Source organism: Sciurus carolinensis, chromosome 3 (genome assembly GCF_902686445.1).
Source record: "Sciurus carolinensis chromosome 3, mSciCar1.2, whole genome shotgun sequence".
In the NCBI taxonomy this organism is placed as follows: Eukaryota; Metazoa; Chordata; class Mammalia; order Rodentia; family Sciuridae; genus Sciurus; species Sciurus carolinensis.
In genome coordinates this window covers 86716972-86738588 of record NC_062215.1, presented here as the reverse complement: position 1 = coordinate 86738588, position 21617 = coordinate 86716972, and the positions used below count along the sequence as shown (strand labels likewise).

At 42.4% G+C, this 21617-nt stretch overlaps 1 protein-coding gene across 7 annotated transcripts in view; it reads right to left on the bottom strand.

Annotated features, from left to right (window-relative positions):
* Nucleotides 1–21617, bottom strand: part of Mgat5 (alpha-1,6-mannosylglycoprotein 6-beta-N-acetylglucosaminyltransferase) — a 321612-nt gene that overhangs the window by 28594 nt on the left and 271401 nt on the right. For all 7 annotated transcript variants that reach the window (XM_047544029.1, XM_047544030.1, XM_047544028.1 and 4 more), the window contains 2 exons: nt 12174–12323; nt 4449–4595 (listed from right to left, as the gene is read on the bottom strand). In XM_047544029.1, coding sequence (XP_047399985.1) covers nt 4449–4595; nt 12174–12323 — 297 coding nt within the window. The remainder of the gene's footprint in view (nt 1–4448; nt 4596–12173; nt 12324–21617) is intronic.

The window sequence follows — 21617 nt, the reverse complement described above, 5'->3', positions numbered from 1 at the left end:
TTATTAAATATGAGACATTACTTCAGAGTAGCTATTAAATCTCCAAGGAGAACATGGGTTTTCTTTATGAAAAGAAAACAAAAAAACCCAAAAAAACCCAAAACAAAAAAATCCTGAAGTCAGAGAATTTCTAAGTTTACAAAATGACAGAATAATGACTGGGAACCTAACTAATATGTTCCCAAATATGAAGATGAAAATCCAATTTATATTAAAGTATAACTTGAACCAAGTATAACTTAAGGCACTGTAGAATGTTTTCCCCTCTGAGTACACATTGTATTTTTAAAAATAGGCCCAATGCAAAAACAAAAACAAAGTTAAACTCACATTTAGAACTCTAGACTTTCTCTTCTCTTCAAGTGAAGGTAAAAAAAAGAGACCTATATTGATATGGACCAGTTTATGTTGGATGAATTGTTGCTGGATATAAAAGATATTAACATGGGCAAAAAGAGATTTGTAATTATATATACTTAGGTTAAAATTTCCTTTTCCTGAGGGGGGAAAAAAAAATCTAATTTCTAAGGGGTTTTGATCCTTAGAAGTCTGTGACCTATTGACAGATTTTTCCTCATTAAAAGCGTCTTTGGTTAGGGGGGTCTGGCAGCTTCTGAGAGCTGAAAGGGCAGAGGAGGCAGCCCCTCTCAGAGCTGTCTGGTGTTGCTGGAGGGAGCTACCCATGGAACCTGTCCTCCTGGCAAACTGACCTTCTTGGGGTTCCCCCAGTTCATCAACATTCATGCCTCTCAGGCTTGAAGTGCTCTCTCCTCTTTAAGGCCCAGCCCCATCTGCCAATCCTTTTCAGTTAACCCTGCACATTCTCCTTCCGTCTGGCACAACGCCAAGCTAACTTCCCTCCTTAAACCGCTTTGTTATTTCTTATGCACTCCCACTGATTATGCAGCTGTCTTATCATTCTTCCAGATCAGATTTGGAGCTGAAAACAGAAAATGTGTCTTGTTGAATTCCCTCAATGCAGCCACTAGTACCACAGACCCTGTAGGGATGCATTAAACATCTGTCAACTGCCCTTCTACCTCTCAGCCCTCCTGTGGGAGCCCAGGACTGATGGAGTCATCTGTCTGAGGTCACTTGCTGAGCAACTGTTGAAAGAAGTCCACACTGTCTTTCTACGGGAATCTCATTTCGGGGCTGGTGGCATCATCCCGGGCAGCAGTTCCAATGTCTGTTCTCTCTTTATTGCATAAAGAATGAAAACCTTCCATGACCTCATCAGAAAGCAAATTACTAAATGATGGCAACTGACAGAAAACAATGAACATACTTTTCTTGATAACTTTGTACTGGCTGATCTGAGCCATGTAACATTACATTGTTGACTCAGCGATGCTTGGAGTGTCCTCAATGTTTGTCAGGAAACATTCAGTGTACAAACAACTGACCTGTACTCTTTAAAAGCACTGGGGGTCATGAGCGACAATGAGACTGACTTTTTACAGATTGGGAGGCTAAGGAGACATGACAATTAAATGCAATGTGGGATTCTGAATTGGATCCAGGAACAGAAAAATGATTTTAGTGGAAAAAATGGCAAAGTGCAAATAAACTCTGTAGTTCAGATAATACTAGGGCATTAGTGTTTTTTTTTTTTTTTTGATAATTGTACTGGGGTTCTGTAAAATGTTACCACTAGATGAAGCTGGATGAAGAGTATACCAGAATGCTATACTATTTTTGCAACTTTTCTGTATGACTGAAACTATTTTAAAATCAGTAAAAACTACAAAACTCTACTTGGAGGCTTATGACCAAAAGAGTCATTCATAAGCAGGAACTCAAACAGATAGGGGTATACCAATGTTCATGGTAACATTAATCCACAATAGAAAAAAAAGTGGAAACAGCCCAAATGTCCATCAGCAGATGAATGGGTAAGTTCGACATGGTAAATACATGCAATAGAATATTTACCCTTAAAAAAAGAGTGAGATTTGGACACGTGCTACAACATGATGAATCCTGACAACATTACATTAAAGTGAATAAGCCAAACCCAAGAACAAATAGCAAGCACATGATTCCACTCACATCAAGCACCTAGAGTAGACAAACTCATAGAGACAGAAAGTTGGAGAGAGGGCTGGGAAAGTTGGTTCTCCAGGGCTGGGAGGAGGGGAGAATGGGGAGTTACTGTTTAAAAGAGATAGGGTTTCTGCTCCGGATGATGAACAAGGCTGCAGATGGATAATAGTGATTGTTGCACAACACTGAATTTACTAAATGCCAGTGAATCACACTTATGAATGGCTAAAATATTTTATATTATGTATAATTTATCACACAGTTTTAAAATAGGGGAAATTATAAAAAAAAAAATATGTGCAATTTAGGCAGAAGGAACTTCTGAGATTTTCTACATCCAAAGGAAAACCTATGAATGATACGCAATGGGAAAGAACAGTCTCATCAATGAATAGTGACAGATATGTTAGCTTGATTGTGGTGATCACTTCACAATGTGCATCATTTCAAACATCAAGTTGTAAACCTTAAATATATAGTTTTTATTTGTGAAAAACGAGCAAAAACCACTAGGGTTGACTGAACTCTATTTTCCACCCAAACTCCAGTGTTTCAAAGTCAGTCACATACTAAAGTAAAGCTTTCTAAATTGAGAAGTTCTCCCTGCTGGGGAAAGTCTTTTAAGACCTTTCAACAAATAAGCTCTTCAGTGGCAGGCTGTTCCTGATCTCTGTGCCCTAGTGCCTTTCATGGCACCTGGCACTCAGATGAGCTAAGTACTAGTGAAAGAACAGACCTCTCAAAATGAAACCACTCCCCAAAATGAAGAGTTCAAGTTATACTAGCAGAAGGGAAAAAGTAAGCAAACATACAGTTAACCCTTGTCAAAGGTTATCTGGGTCATAGTTAACATTTTTGAGATAATCTATGGTTCTTCTTGATTTTCCATCTCCTTTGTCCATTTCACTAATGACAGAGGAGGTTGAAGAAAAGAAGTCTTGAAATAATCAGTTCTATGAACTGATAGGATTCCTGATTCATTAATAAAGATCACTAAAAAAATGTATTTTATGTACTACATTAACAGTTGTTATACAGTTATGATAGGTTTAGAGAAAATGACCCAGAAGGGTTTCAAAGCAGCAGCACTGAAAACATAAATGCTTTAAAAGGTCATGGTTACATCACGGGAGGGCTGTCCATCAGCGTAATTCCCCTGCTGAAGGCACTGAAGGACTAGGGTGTTGTTTTAACTTCACTGATGGGGAGCAATCTGCAGTGCCACCTACTAACTACATAGAAATAATAAGAAAATCATTCTTATGATTTCTTGCACACACCTATTTCTGACCAGATACAGAAGCACCCAGCTCGATCACTCACACTTAGCTGCAAATGACCTGTTTATTGCCCCAAATCAAATCCAGCTTTCCTCAATGGTGATTCATCACCCATTGTGAATTTACAAGCTGATCTCTGAAGGCAACTGAAGCAAAGCTTCTGCAAATGGTCCTAGCAATGGCAGGACCACTTCATAGGGTGGTGCTTGCTGATGGTGGGCTATAAAAACAGGCATATCACTTGAGTCCCCAGCGACATGTCTTGAGGTTGAGGTTCTGGAGAACATCCATGGCCCAATTATTTTTCTCTCAACAGCTCATCATGGAGAGTTGATTCTCCACAAATATGTTACTCAGTTGATCTCCTCCTAAGCTCCCAACACACAGATAAGAAGAGTTCAGCTGCCATCAGAAGGCTAGAATGTCTATGTTAGACAGTTGGCATAGAGGGAAGACAGTCCTTATTTTATGGAAGCAGATGCAGATTCCAATCCTGGAATCTGATGGGACTGAATCATTCATCTCTGTAAGCTCCAGGATCAGCTCTCCAAACCTTTCCCTTCCCACACAACCATGCTGGATGATGCTAATAACACTGTCAGTTTTCTGCTCTCCCTGTCCCTGGTTCAGCGTCTTTGGATTCAGAAATATTCAAAAACATTTGAAAAAACTGAATCTACACTGAACATGGGCAGATTTTTTCTTCTTAACATTATCCTTTAAACAACACTGTAAAACAACTGTTTATGTAGCACTTACACTGTAATTATAAGTAATCCAGAGATGATTTGAAATATGTAAGAGGATGTTCTATGCAAATATTATGCCATTTTACATAAGGGACTTGAGCATCCAGAGATTTTGGTGTCTCTGTGTGTGTGTGTGTGGTGGTGGTGGTGGGGTCCTGGCACCAAATCTCCATAGATACGAAGAAGACTACCTACGATAGCACTTAGTAAACAGTTATTCTCTTTTTCTTTCTTCTTCTCCCCCTCCCCCCATGTTTCTGGGGATTGATCCCAGGACCTTGAACTTGCTAGGTAAGTGCTCTATCACTGAGCTACGCCCTACCCCCTATTATCCTTGTAATTGAAAGTAGAATTCATTCTCAGAGGTGCTTACCTCTCTCAGTGTTGGCTTGCCGATGAAAAAGTCTGTGTTTTTGCTGCTTTTGGGTGGGTTGAACTTGGGATTCAGGAAAGCACATCCATTTGCAATAGCCTCCAGGGGAGCTGGGCCTTCATAAGGGAACCCAAGTCCAACAAACAACTGGAAGAGAGAAAAACATGCATCATATAAACACATCAGTCAGGACTGGACTCCCTGGCTCACAGGGGGTTGCACTGTGGTCCCATTCCTGTGGATGCCTCAGACACTCTGGAAGGGTCCCAGGTCCTGGGGTGTGGGGTGGGGCGAAGAGAAGGGGCTTGTTCCAAGATCTGAAAAACATCAGCATGGACTTTTAAAGCCCTCATGAAGTGGCTCAGCTCACTATATATACTACTTCTCTGCTAAAAAAGTAAGGAAATACATGTTGGTGGAGTATAGGGTGGTGGGGTATTAAAAGAAAAAGAACAACAACAAAAACCAAGGCCCTACAATCATCTTTCTGTAACTCACCAGGAGACATGACTGGAAAAAAACTTGCTTAACTAAACAGAAGGTTTCTTCATTGAAGCAGCGAACAACAGGCCCTTTCAGGGACACTGGGCAGAGGGACAGAAAGGTCACTTGGCGGTTTGATTACAGTTCAAATGGAACTGCTTTAAAACGATGGTAGGTCAGTAAACACAGGTTTTCATAATGGGGTTTTCACTGGGGGACACCAACATCTCAGTTTTTATTTTCCTCTGGGTGGGGGGAGAAGGTACCCAGTTGCTAAATCTGTAAGGCAATGCTTCCTTCTCCAGCAAGCAAGCCACATGTTTCCCCAAAGACAGACAATAGATGGCAGCAGAAACACATTCTTTCAAAGTCTTAGGAGCAACCACAGCAGCAGGGAGCCCCTGGGAGAAAGGGGACATGCCACTGCAGTTCAGTGGATCTGATTTCTGGGTCCAAAAATGAAATAACATCACAGAGAAATGCCTCACTGTATACTGTCTATGCAGGGATTCTGCGCACTGCTGGAGGGCAGAAGGTAGGTGATGGGTAGGGTCCAAGCCTGAGCTTGGTGAGGCCTGTGTTCTTCCTATCCACATCACAGAGTCAATTATGAAATCTCTCCAGTCCCAAGAGGCACATCAAGTGACAAAGGCTGGGAGGCCCCAGGACAGTGCTTCCTTCTATCTTCATGATGAAGAGCATCCACAGAAGGTCCTGAGAGTGCAGGAGTCTGCTGAACTGGATTTGTCTGCATGCTTGATTCTACTGCAACCAGGCCCTCTCCCCAGCTCCCCTGTGCAGCTGCTTTAAATAAGCCATCACTGAGAAGGTTCTGCTGGAAAGCACAGGGTCCAAGTTGCTGGGTTCCTCCTGCAATCCCCGAAGACAAAAGATGCAAGTGTCTGGCATTCAACACAAGGGCCACACAGAGCGTGGTCCACATGTGACATTGGGGAATCATGCAGCTCCTGAAGGAACTCTGGAGCAAAAGACTAAAATTTCAGGTTTTCTGAAGAAACTCTCTATCCTATTAACTTTTGTATATATAAAAAGTTTTTTGATGAAAAAATAACCTTTCATTTCCTGCAAACCTTGAGTTCACATAGCCAGGAACATCCAAAGGAGAGGGAAGTTGGGCAAACAAAGTATGGGAGACCTGCTGAGGCTCCTACTGCTGGCAGGGTCATTTCCCCTTGGACGGAAGAGCCACTGGGGATCACAGGGTGGGGGTGAGGGTATGGAAGCTGCAGGATAGAGAGAAATCTCTATACCACTCTCCTGCTCTGGATCTCTTGAGGCACAGTGAACCGAAGTGAGGTTGTCAGAGAGAATTGATAAATACAGGGTGTGGTCTGGCCCTGTGGCTCAGAGGTGGGAGAGGCCTGACGGCAGAAGAAATGCAAGAAAATAGTGGGATATACTAGTGTTCCAGGACATTCCAGCTTTATTCAGCATGAAGAATTCAGGGTTTCCATCCTTAAGGCTCTGCTCTCCCTATCACACTTTGGGAGGGATAAGCCTGATAGATGACCTCTATCAGGTCATTACTGGGCAGCACAGAGTATCCAGGCCTTTTTGACTAAAAAGATGCAGACTAGGTTTCCATGGGTTTAGTCAGAGATCCAGCACCCTTTGGAAATCAGGGCCTGTCAGGAAGTGTCAACTCTAAACTGTCAATAACAACTTTGGAGGAAATGGAAGAAGCACAATGCTTGCCTATTTCAATGGAAAATCTTGGGGAAAAAATTTAATTATCTCCTCAGATCAACCAATCTGAACCTATTAATTAAAAGGATTGGAAGCAGTTGCTTAATGGACTTGAATATGACCTAGGTTTAATTATATCTGAATAACAATTTGCACCAACTCTTCTGCCCTGCTGGCATCAGAATATCTCAGTACAAAGAAAATAAACACTTTGGGCTACCCCTCCCAAGCCTATTTTAGAAGGAAGCTTGAGCAAATACCACACAATTTCTTGTCAATGGGTTTTCTCGTCACACTAATTAGGATTGTAGGAAATGCATGACTTGGAAACACCAAATAATAGTTTTCTGTCACTTCTGTCAATAAGCAAGTATTTCCTTACTTCCTGTCTACTCATTACCTGTGACATTAAGATGGAGCAGATATATTAAGGTCAAATAGCACATTTGAGGGTTGAATGACAACAAGGTAGGCACAGAAAATTCATCACCTCCAGCTGGAAACCTGTGCATGCTTAAGGCCTTACCACAAACTGGTACCTTAACACTACCAAATTGTTTTGGCCCTGATCTCCACTCCTCTGTCATTGTACCTACTTGAAAACTTCCTTAGCATAGATGCAAGAGATAGCAGCAGGACAGCATTCAAGTACCAGGGATAACTTCCTCAGGGGAAAACAGGCCATGTTTTATTTAAATTGTACTGGTCCTCAGAAGCCCAGAATCTAACAAGAATATTCCAGATGACAGAACATCTCCACAGCTGCAACTCCAACCCCATCAGTGAGTCTTCCTGAACAGAGGGATGACATGCTCTAAAATTACATTGTGAACTAATGCTGAGAGAAAGAGGGCACATGAAGCACCATACGCTTTATTCACAGCATAGGGTAGAGACATTCCAACACAGAGACCAGCAAAAGCACTCGGAATTTTTCTGTGTGTGAAAGGTGAAATGGAACTGTTTCAAACCCATAAGTGGGGCACTTAACAAAGATTCCTTCAAACATGGACAAAGGTAGTTCTTATGATGACTGCATGGGTTTGATGAGTTGTAGTTACTTTCTTTTTTTGGTGGTGGTACTGGGGATGAAAGTTAGGGTGTCAGCGTCCTAGGTAAGGGCTCTACCACTGTGCTATACCTGCAACCCAGTTTTAGTCACTTTTGATGAGGAACATCAAGAAAAATTCAAAATATGGTAAATTCAAATACACTTTACTGATTATTATTAGTTAACTGAGTTGAGATGTCTCAGGAGGGAGTTTGAACAATGAATTAACCTTGATTTACCCAATAAATTGATTACTGACACAAAGTAGTGATTAACGGCCTGAGCTTGGGAGTCAGGAGGCCAGGATTCAAGTCCTGCCACCATCGTTTCCTACTTCCATAACAGTGACAGGTTGCCTGTCTGTGGATTCTCGGAAGTTCATGTATAATCTATTCTCTCTAGAGTTGGAACCTTCACCAAGGTAATGCTAGCTCTCAATACCTCAGTCTTCTCAAGTGTAAAATAGGGACAACAACGGTGTTTTACCTCATGGGGTTGCTGTGAGGATTACATGAGATATTTCACAGAAACATTCAATATTCCAAAGGTTGGTACTTCACAAACATTTACTAAGTAGTTGCCCAAGTTCAAATCCAGCTACAATGTCACAGAATCGCATAGCATGGCCTTGCATCAGTTTAGCTGTTTGGAAGTTGTGTTGGTGGCATCATGTCAGCACCCAAAAAGTTTTGGATTTTGCAACATTTTGGAATTCTGATTTTTGAATTGGGAATATTTAACTGGTATCCAAGTACCTTCGACAAGACAAGTGCTCTTCTAGGCACTGGGAATATACCTCAAACAGAACAAGCAAAGCCCCTTTAAGCTCATGGTGCTGCATGTTTGTCTGGTTCCAGTGGTGGTGGAACCTCACGTCCTGGTTCTGAGAGAGGTTTCAAAACCCATCCAAACCTAGTAAGAAAAGTCAGAGCTGAATGAAAGTCTGTTTAGCAGGGGGTGAGGAGTTAAGCATGAAGACAGGATAGGATGGGGCAGCTCATTTGCCAAATCTGTCCAGGCCTCTATGTAAACTGGCATGGTGGGGAACCAGGAGCACCATGGTCCACCCAAGGCTTGGAGGGGGAACGGAGTGAGGTAGAAAAAGGTACAGCCATAGCATGAGCACTAGCAGCAGCTCTGCCTGACTGACCACAGTCAGAGTTGTTCTCAACTGTAGAAAGGAAGGTACCTGGTCTGGCTCAAATATCAGAACCATAGACACCCTTCCATCCCAGTGTCGAATGTGAACGCCCTATTCAATATCACAAACATGATAAGCAGCTTCCCAAAGTAAGACGGGGGAAGGTGGACATGAAGAGGTTAAGACAGGAAGGTGAAGAAAGAAACCGCATTACAAGAAATGGAGATTTAAGTCAAAATTAAACACACGCCACTCTAGTGAATCCTGATTTGCTGACCTCAACGGATCTTTTGGAGTTTGCTGGACTGAATGACTTGTCTCTGGTCCTTTGATAAATAATTCATTCATCCAAATTTTTATTGTCTTCCCTAGATTCCAGCAAATTCTCAGCTCTTTCAGTGTTACATTAATTCCTCCTGTCTTTCCAGGTTCCCTGAAGCAAGAGTCTTCTGGATGCCTGGGCCCCTAATGGCAAGCCAGGACAAAATTCTGCTGAGCAGAGGTTTTCCTAGGCTTGGTGCAGAGATTCAAAGATGGCTCATAAAGAAAAATAATGAGTTTGGAGCTGATTAAACATCAATCATTTCTCCATGCCTCTAAACCTCTTGAGGAGATCAGGCTTGTTCCCTCTCCAGTAACAAATCCGAGGAGCTTGTGAATCTCACTCATTCTGCAGTCCTCAGCAGCTCCACGTCTCCACTTCCAACATGAATTGGAATAAATCGCTTTTAAATTGCTCAGAGACACAGAGGAAGGAGTTAGAAGCAGAAAGGGTTATTAATGCAAAGGCTGACTGGCTTTGCGTGTCATTATTGCAAAGGCCAAGATCCATTCATTTCAGTGGGTGCTGCTGTGTTGTGGGTGTGAGGAGAACCTTGGTGATACAGGGCCTCAGCCTCACTGTATTTGCTAACCGTTTGAGCCATAATTCCATTTGGAGTATTTTAATATATTCTTGTCAGATAAGCAGGCACTACACAATGGGCTTGAGGACATGCTCAGAGATACTTTTTTTCAAGGATGAATACGTGCCCCTTGTGCTAAAATTCAAGCTGCCTTCTTTGGCTGTAGGCCACCTCTGACATTGTAACTGGAGTGTTAGGGGCCTCTTCTTGTCCTCCCCTGGACATTAGGGACCTTAGTTTTGGCCTATTTCCTGTTCTCTGACAGGGTAGGTGGATGGTAAGTAAGGAAGGGTTCTTTTAAAATTTGCAGGGCTGAGCAAGACACTCACGAGGCTGGGTTAATAGAAGTGTGCGAGACAGTAATGACATGCTGCTGAAAACCAGCTCTGCCAAATGTTATTTTAAAGGAGCTTGAACTTTTTCCACAACCTGATGTGGAGAAAAGTAAAATGAGGCAAATAGCAAAAATAGCATTGCTGTTAAAGGGCCCGGACATCCTGATGATTCTAAAATATCAACCTAAGACAGGAGGTGATGGGAAGCAAATGGTAAAACTGGGGACACACGTCACTCCTGGAGGGCTTCAAATAATTGTCAGACTACAGGTGACCTTATAAGGAAATAAAATCTTAATTAAAACAAAATAGGTCTTTGGTCAAGTAGTTCAAGAATTCATCAGACTCTTTTGTTCATGCTATCGCACAAATAACTTGGAGGTAGAAAGGATCAAATGTATTTACAGATGGAAAAACTTAAGCAGAAGAGACAGATATTCTTTCAATGGGTGGGTTTCCATTGAGTTTGGGTGCTTATGAGAGTGGTATATCAATAGCTCAGCAAAGATTCAATTTGCAATTAAAACAATCATGAGTTAGAGAGACCTCTACAACTTGACCTCAGGTTTACTATAGGCAAGTCCAACTCTCTAGAGTTAACAATAACACTAACACTGTCTCTCTTTTAAGAATGTCTTGAGATTCAAAAAGGATAGCACATACAAATGTATCTTCTAAAAATGAAGTATCACATAAGGATCAGCAATTGTTAACATGCTACAAAAGTTCACCTGTTCAACATCCCTGCCCTATCTTGAACATAAAAACAAAGTGAGCCAGGGATCTGGGTTAAGAAATCCACCAGGGATAATAAACTTCCCTATGATGTAGGCAACACTAGGAGAGAGATTCACTTGTTTTGTTCACTGCTTCATCCCTTGCACACTGACTCTAACAGTTGCTCAATAAGCATTTGCAGATTTCATAAAAAAGAACTTATTAATAAATACAAGGAAGCATATCAAACACATTAAAGGGCTTTCAAGACCAACTCTGGTTTATTCACAAGCCACCTAACTTCTTGTGTTACTTTAATGCAGGACATAGCCCATTGGGTGGACTTCTCCATGGTGTCAAAGCACCAGGCCACTATGTTCCAGTGCAGCAAAACAATCCTTAGTGGCCCCCCAACTACTATGCACAGTGTCTGAACTGTGCCTATCTCTACGACAATTGGCCCTCATTGCCTATCACATTTAATCTTCCACTATTTTCCAATACTTCATCTAGATATGTTGCTTTCTAGTTCTCTCCTGAATATGCCATTGGCACCTTGACCACCCGATTATGACTCTTATCTGGTCTGAATATCAGGTGCATCTGTACCCCAGCAATCTCTCATATCTGTCAAGATGATTTTTCTGCTCCCTGAGTGGGGGTGGGGGTGGGGGGTTGGGGAATTTTCTCTCATTTGAACCTGTGTGGTGTCCAGTATGTACTTGCTGAATGAGGAGGTGTGAGGAAAAGCTGGTTAGGGATCCAACTCGATTCCTTGAACAGAGGTGCCAGGGTGAAGAGTTTATCACCCCTGGCTTACTATGAAGGCTACTATTCTAGCAGAAGGCTGTCCTTCCAGGCAGAACCTTACCTTTCCCATGTTTGGCTCTACTCCCAGACCCTGGCTTGTTGCCTAGCATAGAAAAGATCTATAAATCCTCTGCAAATTTTTTTTTTAATCATAAATATATCTGACCTCCCCCCATTTTTTTTATTTATTTATTTTTTTTTGGTGGTGCTGGGGATTGAACTCAGGGCCTTAGTGCTTGCAAGGCAAGCACTCTACCAACTGAGCTATCTCCCCAGCACCCCCCCAATTATTTTTAATTAATTCAAGTATTGTGCAAATAGGATTTTGAAAAAAGATTTAATTGTACAAATGTTTTTTGACTAAATCAATCAACAAACTTGTAGCAACCTCCTTCCTGATTCACTCATTTTTTAGCAACAGTTGGTCTAGAAAACTACTGTCCGATCAAGGCCTAAAGAGCTATTACACTGTTAAAAAGAAAACACAAAAGATTCTGATCCCATTTTTAATGCCAAGTAAAACAAACCTGTAAACATCATCCATGGTCAATGTTGAGAAATCTACTGAAAACTCACCTTGGTTTCTCGGAGAAGAAACTGCAGGTCCCGTCCACTGAGAATACCATGGTTTTTCACATAACTGGGAATATTCTTTGTGCTGGAGCCATAAACCGTCGCATGTACTTCCATATATGTGTGGATGATGTCCAAGTAGATCTTTCTATTCTAAAGAGAGGGCACAAACAGAAAGCATTTCTTGTTTCTTTTCATTTGCTTAATCACCTGTCTGGAAGGACTGAGCTTTTAAGAGCTAGAGGTCCCAGAGGCGGGCATTCTTATCATGGAGGGGCAGAAGTTTGGCAATCCAAATACTGGACTTTCTTTTAAAAGTAACCTGGCTGGATTTTGAGGCAAAAACAGTTATATTGCTACTGTAAAATTTTGCAAGAAAATACATTATATTACAACACATTACTGAGTACCAATGACAGCTTAGAGCCAACTCTTTTGAAGTATCATCCTCACTTTGTAAATTACCAGGGACCCACAATTTGCTTTTGGCTCATACTCTTTACGGGGGAGGGAGTTTGGAGAGGGAAGACCCAGAGAAGGCAGTAGATTGGACTGGAATGTTTATCCAGAGATGCTCAGCCATCCCCAAGGAATACAAACATCCCCAGCTCTTGCCAATATTGCTAGTGATGATTAACTCATGTTGTCGGAACTGGATCCCTCTTAATTCTCATCATGGGCAGAGGAGAGTTTCCCACAATGTGTATTGATTGACTCAGTAGCTGGAGAGACGAGTAAGGTAGACAAAAGTAGAAAAAGGGATTAAATGGAAACTCTGGTGAGACCTGAAACATTCAAGAGTAGTTTTACTTTTTATTCTAGAAACAAAACCTAACCCCTTTCCTGTATTTGTAGGAACTAGATTTTGCGGCATATTTTTTGAATCAAAACCACCTGTGAAATGGAAGTCAGCTCTCTCTCTTCTTCATGTTTCTGTGTGACTAAGTTGTGCAAGCTGGATTTTGTATAGCTTGGCTGTTTGGTGTTTTATTTATTTATTTGAAAATTGAAAGATTCAAGTTCTGTAATGTTTTCCAGTTGTATAAAAGTGGGACAAGGCTTTCCCATTCTAAGCCTGTTTCAGACACTTGAGGCAAATCTATTAATAGCCAGTTCTGTGACTCAAGACCATAAGGGACACAGGGTGTGGCAACAACAGCCATGGAGCGTGGGGAAGAGGAGGCAGGCTCTAAATGTGGCCGGTCACAATCTGCTCCCACTGCTATTCACTGCCCTGGTGACTATAACATAGGACTTTCAATCTGGGGGAAAACTTTTTAAATCTTGTATCAGAAGTCTTCATGAAGAATTCAACAGCAAGTTCACATTCTCTATTTAACACATCAGGATGACTGTTGGCATCAAGCAAGCTGCTCCCTGCAGCCTAACATGAATAAAATGAACACTCAAGTGGCAAGTCTAATTCCATGTGATGTTTGCTGAGGCTGATGGGCATAGCGAAGAGGAACTGTTTATAAATCACAACTTCCCACTTGGGAGTTTAAGTCATGCTTAGGGTTGCCTACCTGGAAAGGTTAATTGAAGGGGTTCTGGGATATGGTTCTTGTGGTGGGCATGTCTGGTAATTCTTGCCCCACACAGCCTCTCCTCAGGGACTTTGTCCCCATCATAGCCTGCACTGGCAGTGGGCTTCTCTGACCCTGCCTCCTTCCCTGCTAAGGGACCTGGAGGCCCAGGAACGGTGTGGTAGGCTGAAGCAGACGAAGGCAGTCAGAATTCTGACTCAGAGGGGTTACAGCAAACAGGTCATTCTGTGTTGGAATCAGTGTAGTCAGGGGCCAGGGAACAGGTCCTGAGGAAGCCAGATGCCAGTTGTGGGGGCGGGGGGAGAATCAAGTAAGAGCTGAAGGGAAGGAGTGGGAGGCACAGACAGGAGGTGATGAGAGGGACCTAGACAGGGGCTATACTGAGACATCCCTGTGAGCTTGGAGAGAGAAAGGAGAAAGAGGAGGAAGAGAGGGAAGTAGGGAGGAAGAAGGCAGAAAGAAGAATGGGGGAGATGAATGAGAAGGAGGAGGAGAAGATAAAAGAAAGAGACTGAGAAAAAACTAGGGCCCACCCACCTGCAGCCACTCCCTATTCTACATGCCCCAGGTCTTTATGGATCCTTTCAACAGCAGCAACTACCCAAACTCTTCCTGCACCCCACCCCACATTTTTTAGCCAGTCAGGGCTGATTTCAATCACACAAAAGGAGGCCGCTTAGGACAACTTGCTGGCCTTGGGGCAGAGATTGGGGATGGGGACAGGCATCTGTCCCTATACAAAAGGAGACACTTTCCCATGAAAAGCTAACTGCTAAGTAGTGAGAGTGAACCACAGGCCCCAGTAAGATCTGCAGTGAGATACAGGCAAAACAGGGTATGATCCCTCTGTTTCCTGCCCTGCAGAAAATCATTCACTGCAGACTCAAGAGTAGGATTCTCTGGGAAAGAAATGATGCACTGGGTTACACATGTACTGTCATTGAATCCCAGGAAAGGTCGGGCACCTTGAAGCAAAATAAGGTGGCAAGTTTGGGCAAACAGAAAAAAGTCTGTATAAATGCTAATAAAGTCTATGAACTCTTTAACATTAAGGTATGATACAATCAGAAAGCAGAAATTACCTTCAGAGAGGATTTATACAACCTCACAAATGAGAAAATTTCTACAGATGATCAGAAGGAAAATGTTCCAAGCATAACTCTAACCTTTGAAGCTGACATGGCAATTTGTTAACTCAGCCTTGGCTCTCTTGCTGACACTTGTCAAGAGTTTGGTAGAAATCCGGCGAGTCTGACCCACACTACTTATTCCAGGTAAAGATGCCAGTGAAGTTTCTTAAACCAAGCTATTTTAACTCCTGAAGTGAATGCTCATGAGATGCTAAAAGAACCCAACAGGGCATTTCCAGCTCAGGTCTCTTTCCTGAATTTTGAGTCCAAATATTTCATTGCATCCTGAAATTTTCTGTCTGGTATGCTGTACAGCTGCTTCCAACTCAACAGGTCTAAAAGAGGATCCATCACCTAACCTGAGCAGCATCCCTGCATCTGCCCCTGAGCTCAGTGACCAGCATCAATCTCCCTCCAGTACCTGGACTAGAATCATACTTATTATTCCTTCACTGTAACTCCTGCCAATATATGCATCAAATCAGTCTCAAAGGCTTGCTGATATTGCCTCTAGAATATCAAGCTGGTCTTTTTCCAGGCCCTGATTGTTCATCTGGATTGTGCCACGAGTAATACAAGCAGCACCTTAACACACACTTCCCTGTACCTCAAAAGGTGATATAACTTATCTGTGGTTTCTGCAAGGGAGCATCAGTGTTAGGACCAACTGTGAAACTATTCACATGGCTGAATGCTACTTTTGTACATTTCTTAACCATTAAAAGTGATATTAGGCATGTGGATGATGTTTACGCATATGGACATTTATATTTGAAATATAAAAACATGCTCCTGCATGACTTGAACTAACTTCCAGGTACTAATTACAGAGGAGAGATGATCTACAGAAGTAGATGGAGCTTTAGTGATATTTGTAATGGATCATTTCCATGTTTAAAAATATTGCAAGATACTAACATTAACAAATCTGGGTGGTACCTGGATGTCTGCTATGATTTGAATGTGTTTCCCAAAGGTGATATGTTAGAAATTCATATATTAATCAGATTTGGAGGCGGGCCTTTGGGAGGTAATTAGGATTAGATGAGGTCATGAGGATGCAGCCCCGGGGATGGCATTAGTGTCTTCTAAGAATCGAGGCTGGAGTTGGCACACTTGCTCTGTCTCCCCATGGGATGCCCTCCTCCATATTATAATGCAGCATGAGGCCCTTACCAAGCCCCAGCAGATGCCAGCATCATGCTCTTAGACTTCTCAGCCTCCAGAATCATGAGCCAAATAAACGTCTGTTCTTTATAAATTACCCAGGCTAAAGTATTTTGTTATGGCAACAGAAAATGAACTAAGACAATGCCTCAGTTTTTAAAGACTTCTGTATATTTCACAATGAAATTTTATTCAGCCATAAAGAAAAATGAAATTATGGCATTTGCAGGAAAATGGATGGAACTAGTGACCATCATGTTAAGTGAAATAAGTCAAAATCAGAAGGTTAAGGGCCCTAAGTTTTCTCTCATATGTGAAAGTTAGAGAGGAAAAGGAAAAGAAAGGTAATGGGTGGATCTCATGAGAATCAAAGGGAGATCAGTGGAGAAAAGGAACCAGGGGGTGGGAGGAAAGGAGAAGGGGAGGGAGGAAGTGCTATGATGTGATATTGGCCAAATTATATTATTATCCTGTGTGCATGTACAAATATGTAAATCCCATCAATATGTACAACTAGAGTGCACCAATAAAAATGTAGAAAAGACTTCTGTATATTTGATATATTTCACATGTAAAATATAAAAATATAAAACAGATATGATTGTGAATAAACAAAACCCAGTATGTCCAAGACTCCAAGGCTTCACCGCTACCACTGTCACCATACTGTAAGGCTCAGTTCCTGGCATGAAGGAGTTCAAGGGATCCCCTTCTATCTTCAGTGTATGATGTATATGCTATCCTTTGTGTTGAAGGGCTGAGGTTTCTTAAATTAAACATGTCCCTGCTTGTCTTGCCCCAACTTATGGGAAGGTCCAAGGTGGGGGGGGTGGTGCACAGCGGTGGAGACATCTTCTAGCACCTACCCCCTTCCTTTCCCTTATTTTAGTCATCCAGGCCTAGGGGGAAGGTAACACCACAGACCTGTGAGTCCCACTGATCAAAGAACTTGGTCAAAATCAATCTAGAAAACTTTTATTCTCTGACTTAAGGGGCCAAAGTCAAAGAAAATTACCTATTCCCAAAGCGCTGTCACCTACTAATTTCTGAGATGCAGTCAGAAGGGGCTTGCACTGAGGATTACACCACAGCAAACCACCACCCATCTTGGAGCCAGGGGAAATGCTTTAGTAGGTCCTAGCTGAGTGACTTGCAGCCCCCCTAAATGCTTTCGGTCTCTAGTTCAATTTAAATTCCCATTAAAAACAACGGATCTAACTGATTAAAATTTAAATCTACCTAACCTCATCTGTGGGGCGGGAGATGCAAAGGGAATGGAGAGCCCTACTGGAGTCAATGAGCATTGTCTTAAGCGTGTCTCTGGCTGTTTATAGCTATAGCTAGAGGCAAGTACATTTGCAGAACTCATAGGAAGATAGAGCTGGGATGGAGAGATTCAGGAAAACAATTGAATCTAAGCAACACTGGTATGCACTGTAGCAGGGAAGGCAGGATGCAGAACTGGAGCGGCAGAAGCTCTGTGTCTAACTTCTTTTTCAGCTGGGGAACCAGGGTATAGGCACATCCTCTGGAAACAGCAGTATTCTGAGCTTTAGATTGGAGTGGATGACATGTCATTTTCCTCAGCAATACCCCTATTCCCCGCTGCAGACACACAGCCCCTCTCTTACACACTATTTCCCCTCATCCATGTGGCACCTGGTTACCTCCTATATAAAAAAAAAAAAATCTACAGCCTAGCCCCAAGTTGGTTTGTCCAGTGGTAAGTATCTGGTAAGTCTGAGCCAGGGGAATCCTCCCTGGGAAGTGTCAGGCAGGTGTGGCGAGTCAACACCTCTTCAGGTAACAGAAATTGGGCTGCAAAACTAGGCTGTGGAGGCAAGTGCAGATCCAACCCTATGAAGATCAGGCTCTATGCAAAGAAAAATGAAGCCCTCACACACCCAAGGCCAAGTGGGAGAGAGTGTGTGGCTCTGGAAGGCTTGGTCCACTGCATACTTGCCTTCCCTCGAGGTCCCAAGAGTCAGCACATCCCTGCTATTATGGTCCAGGCCAAGAGGGTTGGGCTGCCATTTGCAGCACAAAGAATCCGAGAAGGATATTTGTGATCAGGTGCTTCCTGAATTTTCCATCACTTTTAAAGTAGTAGCTTCTACCTCCTTCCCCACAAATTAAGAAATTGACCCATTACATGGTTTTACAACTACAGATGCTCCTTGACTTACAATGGGGCTACATCCAGGTAAGCACATCTTCAGTGACAATATTGTAAGTCACAAGTGCATTTAATACCCCAATAAACCCATTGTAAAATTGAGTTCATAAAGCAAACTGTAAGTCAGGGGCCATGTGTGGACAATAACACATTATGTTTTCCTTAAGAAACACAAGGCTATAAGGTACAAATGGACAGAAAGGCAACACACAAGTCCTTTACTATTGCTGCAACATTCTTCCTTGAAAGGCTGTAGGTATACTTGTTGACTGTACTGAGTGGCCATCTCATGCATCTTCCACTGCTCCCAACCTCCTCCTTTCACTGTACCCGTCCCTCCTGTTGTCACAGTCTGTAAGCTGAGCTCCCTTGTGAATGACAGCACATGCATTATGAGCCTTCTCTGATTCTCCCGGTTGCCTGCTCCTTCTCTCTCTTAGTTGGTGCTCACACCAGCCAGACTGGGAAAAAGTTGCAATGTGGAATGGGGGACATATAGGGTAGGTAGGCTCCCTACCCTATAGCTATGGGGGCTTAGTATCCTGTGAGATAAACCAAGGCCAATGACACAACTGGTGGAGCAGGGCAAGTAAGCCCACCCCTTTTTTCTCTCCTGGATGATGCTAAGGCAGAGCTCCTCCTTGTAAACCTCCAGGAGTCCAGTGTACATTGTACCCCAAGTCTGTATGGTTCCTGGTAAAATGGGGAGTCCGCTTGGTTACACGCTCTGTCACATCATCTCACACTTTCCTTTGCCACAGTAAAATACAGTAGTCTCTCCTTATCCATGGGGGATAGTTCCAAGAACCCTAGCAGATGCCTGAAACTACAGATAGTAAGGGATCCTGCATATACTACTGTGTTCTTCCCTGTATAGGTAGCTATGATAAAGTTTAATTTATAAGTAGGCACAATGAGAGACAGACAATAACTTACAATAAAAGAAAATCATGGTAACAACATACTGTGATGAAAGTTATTCAAACACTTAGAAACTGGTTATTTGTAGAATTTTCCACTTAATATTTTAAGAACACAGTGTGCCAGTTAAATGAATCTATGGATGGCGATCCTAGAGAGGAGGGCTACTGTATGTGACTCCTCTGTGACTCAAACCCTACTTCCTAGAAGTTAAGACATTTCCAAGCTCTCAATCCTTCAATTCACCCTTTGTCTTGCCACTAGTTTCCCAAACTGAAGATTTTGTTCTCCTATAGAAAGGGCTCCAAAGGATCTCATGGGCAATGGGATAAAAGACCCCTTTTTGAACTCTATACACAAGGCCCCTCACAATCTGGGCTTCTTTCCTGCAACTCTCCAGCTTTTCCTTCTTCTACTTTCCTTCTGGTTATTCCCAGACCTCTCCTGCACCCGATGCCATTGTCTTTGCCTTCAATGCCCCTCCTTCCTCTCTACTTTTCTACTGAATGGATTCCTTTCTTCTCCTCATCCTTGACAAGCCTGATTTCCTGGATTCACCCAAGTGAATTTCATTGTACCACCTCTGTATCTTTAAGATCTTCCTGTTTGAACTCTTGGCAACACTGCCCTGGGGGTTTCCACCCAGGTGGAACTGTGAACTTCTAAAAAGCAGGACACACACTCAGCAGAGACCTGTTCCTGAGCAAGCTTTCAGTCAATACACGATGATTAAGAGGGACAAAGAGGGCACCCAGATCACAAAGCATTTATGGATTTGTGGAAAAGACAGTCTGAAGCACTGCCTAGTTCCTCTGACATGCACCAAGGATCTACCCATCTTCCCAGGTGGGTTCAGAAGCCAAGTTCTTCTACTTGCTCCTAGCAAATGAGTTTCAAGTCCAGGACCATCTTAGTGGGGTATTTTAATCAAAAATAAGAGAATAGTTATAAACCTTAGAAGGTATATTGTACAGTTGATTCATTTTCCTTTTAACATAGCTTCCAAGAATAAGGTTCTCTCTTAGGAATTGTGAGGTAAAAAGAAAGAAGAAAAGAGAAACAAAAGGAAACAACCTCATTTGCCTGCTCCTGAAGGCTAAAATTCAACAAGGATGAAAAAGTGTTTTATTCCAAGATTAGAGGTAAGCTCTAAAATGCAAATCTCTGTGAATTTCAGCACTGAAGCAGAAATAATTTACATTACAGAATAATTTAAAGTCTCTGCAGTTCTTGGCTCATTTATCTCAAGTAACTCCCTGAGAGAAAGGTGTGTATGTATGGGGGAGGGGCAGCAGTCCTTGCCATATCTCACTCAAGTCTCCTAGGGTTCAAGAAGACCCTCAGAAGCTAAGGATCTTGAAGGCTGTCCATACCACCCTCCTCCCCACATTCTTTCTTCTCTAGGAGGAAAAATGGTCCTCAGTTCTGACAGTGGAGTAACAAGAGGAACCCTGCCCTCTTGCCTCTGGCCTGGTCTGTGGTCTACTTGTGGGCCATGTGCAGTAAAATGAAAGAACTCTGCTTCTTGTGATACACGTGTTGAGCATTTTTAATCCCCAAATCCAAAATTTGTAATGCTCAAAAAATTTAAGATTTTGGAGTATTTCAAGTTTCAGATTTTCATATTAGGATGCTCAGTCAGGAAAGCCTATGCAAATATTCCAAAATCCCCAAATCTCTGAAATCTGAAACATTTCTGGTCCTAAGCATTTCAGATAAGAGATACCCAACCTGTACTGGATTCTACACTTATTCTTGGCTTGATTTCCTCTGGCAGAATTATAACTCATTTAGGGTTAAGTAGCTGTATGTAATGCTGTATTGGAGTATGCTTAGAAGTGGTTCCAGAACCGACCTGTCTGGGGAGTTAGGGATGGGAAAGAACATTCATAAGCACTTATTATTCTCACTGTGATGAGGTAAGAAGTTCAGTCTCTGGTCTAAAGAAAGAAGTTGGGAAAATTCTCTGGTTAACAGGTGGTATGGAAAGAGCAACCAGTCCTGTTTTTGCAACTTGCTGGCACATTTCTCATCTATAAATAGGGAATAATGTCACTTCACAGTTCTATTAGACAACTACTAAAAGTGCAGTGAAGGATTAGGAATAATGAAATGCATGTAAATGCTGCTTAAAATTTTACCCTTATTTAAAATTATATGGTGTTGATACTGCCCTCCAAAGCATAAAATGGAACCAGCTAGAAATGGGACTCCTTAGATGCTATACCCTCCACCTCCTGGCCTGGCTGAAACCAGTGCTCGTGCCCCCTACAGATCTTTCATTCTGAACCAGCTAGTTAGTATGTTTCCCCATTTTCCAGCACTTTTGTTTCTCAGGGCTCTCTCTGCCTTAGTACTAGAGCTTTCTGCCATTTAAGGGTTGCCTCTTAAAGGACCCTGGGGAACTGCCAGCCAGTTAGTGAAAACAAGAATCCCTTTGACATGACCTCCTTTCTGCTTGAGGAGGGCAGGAGGTCTTCAAATTGTAAAGCTGGTTTCTCTTTTC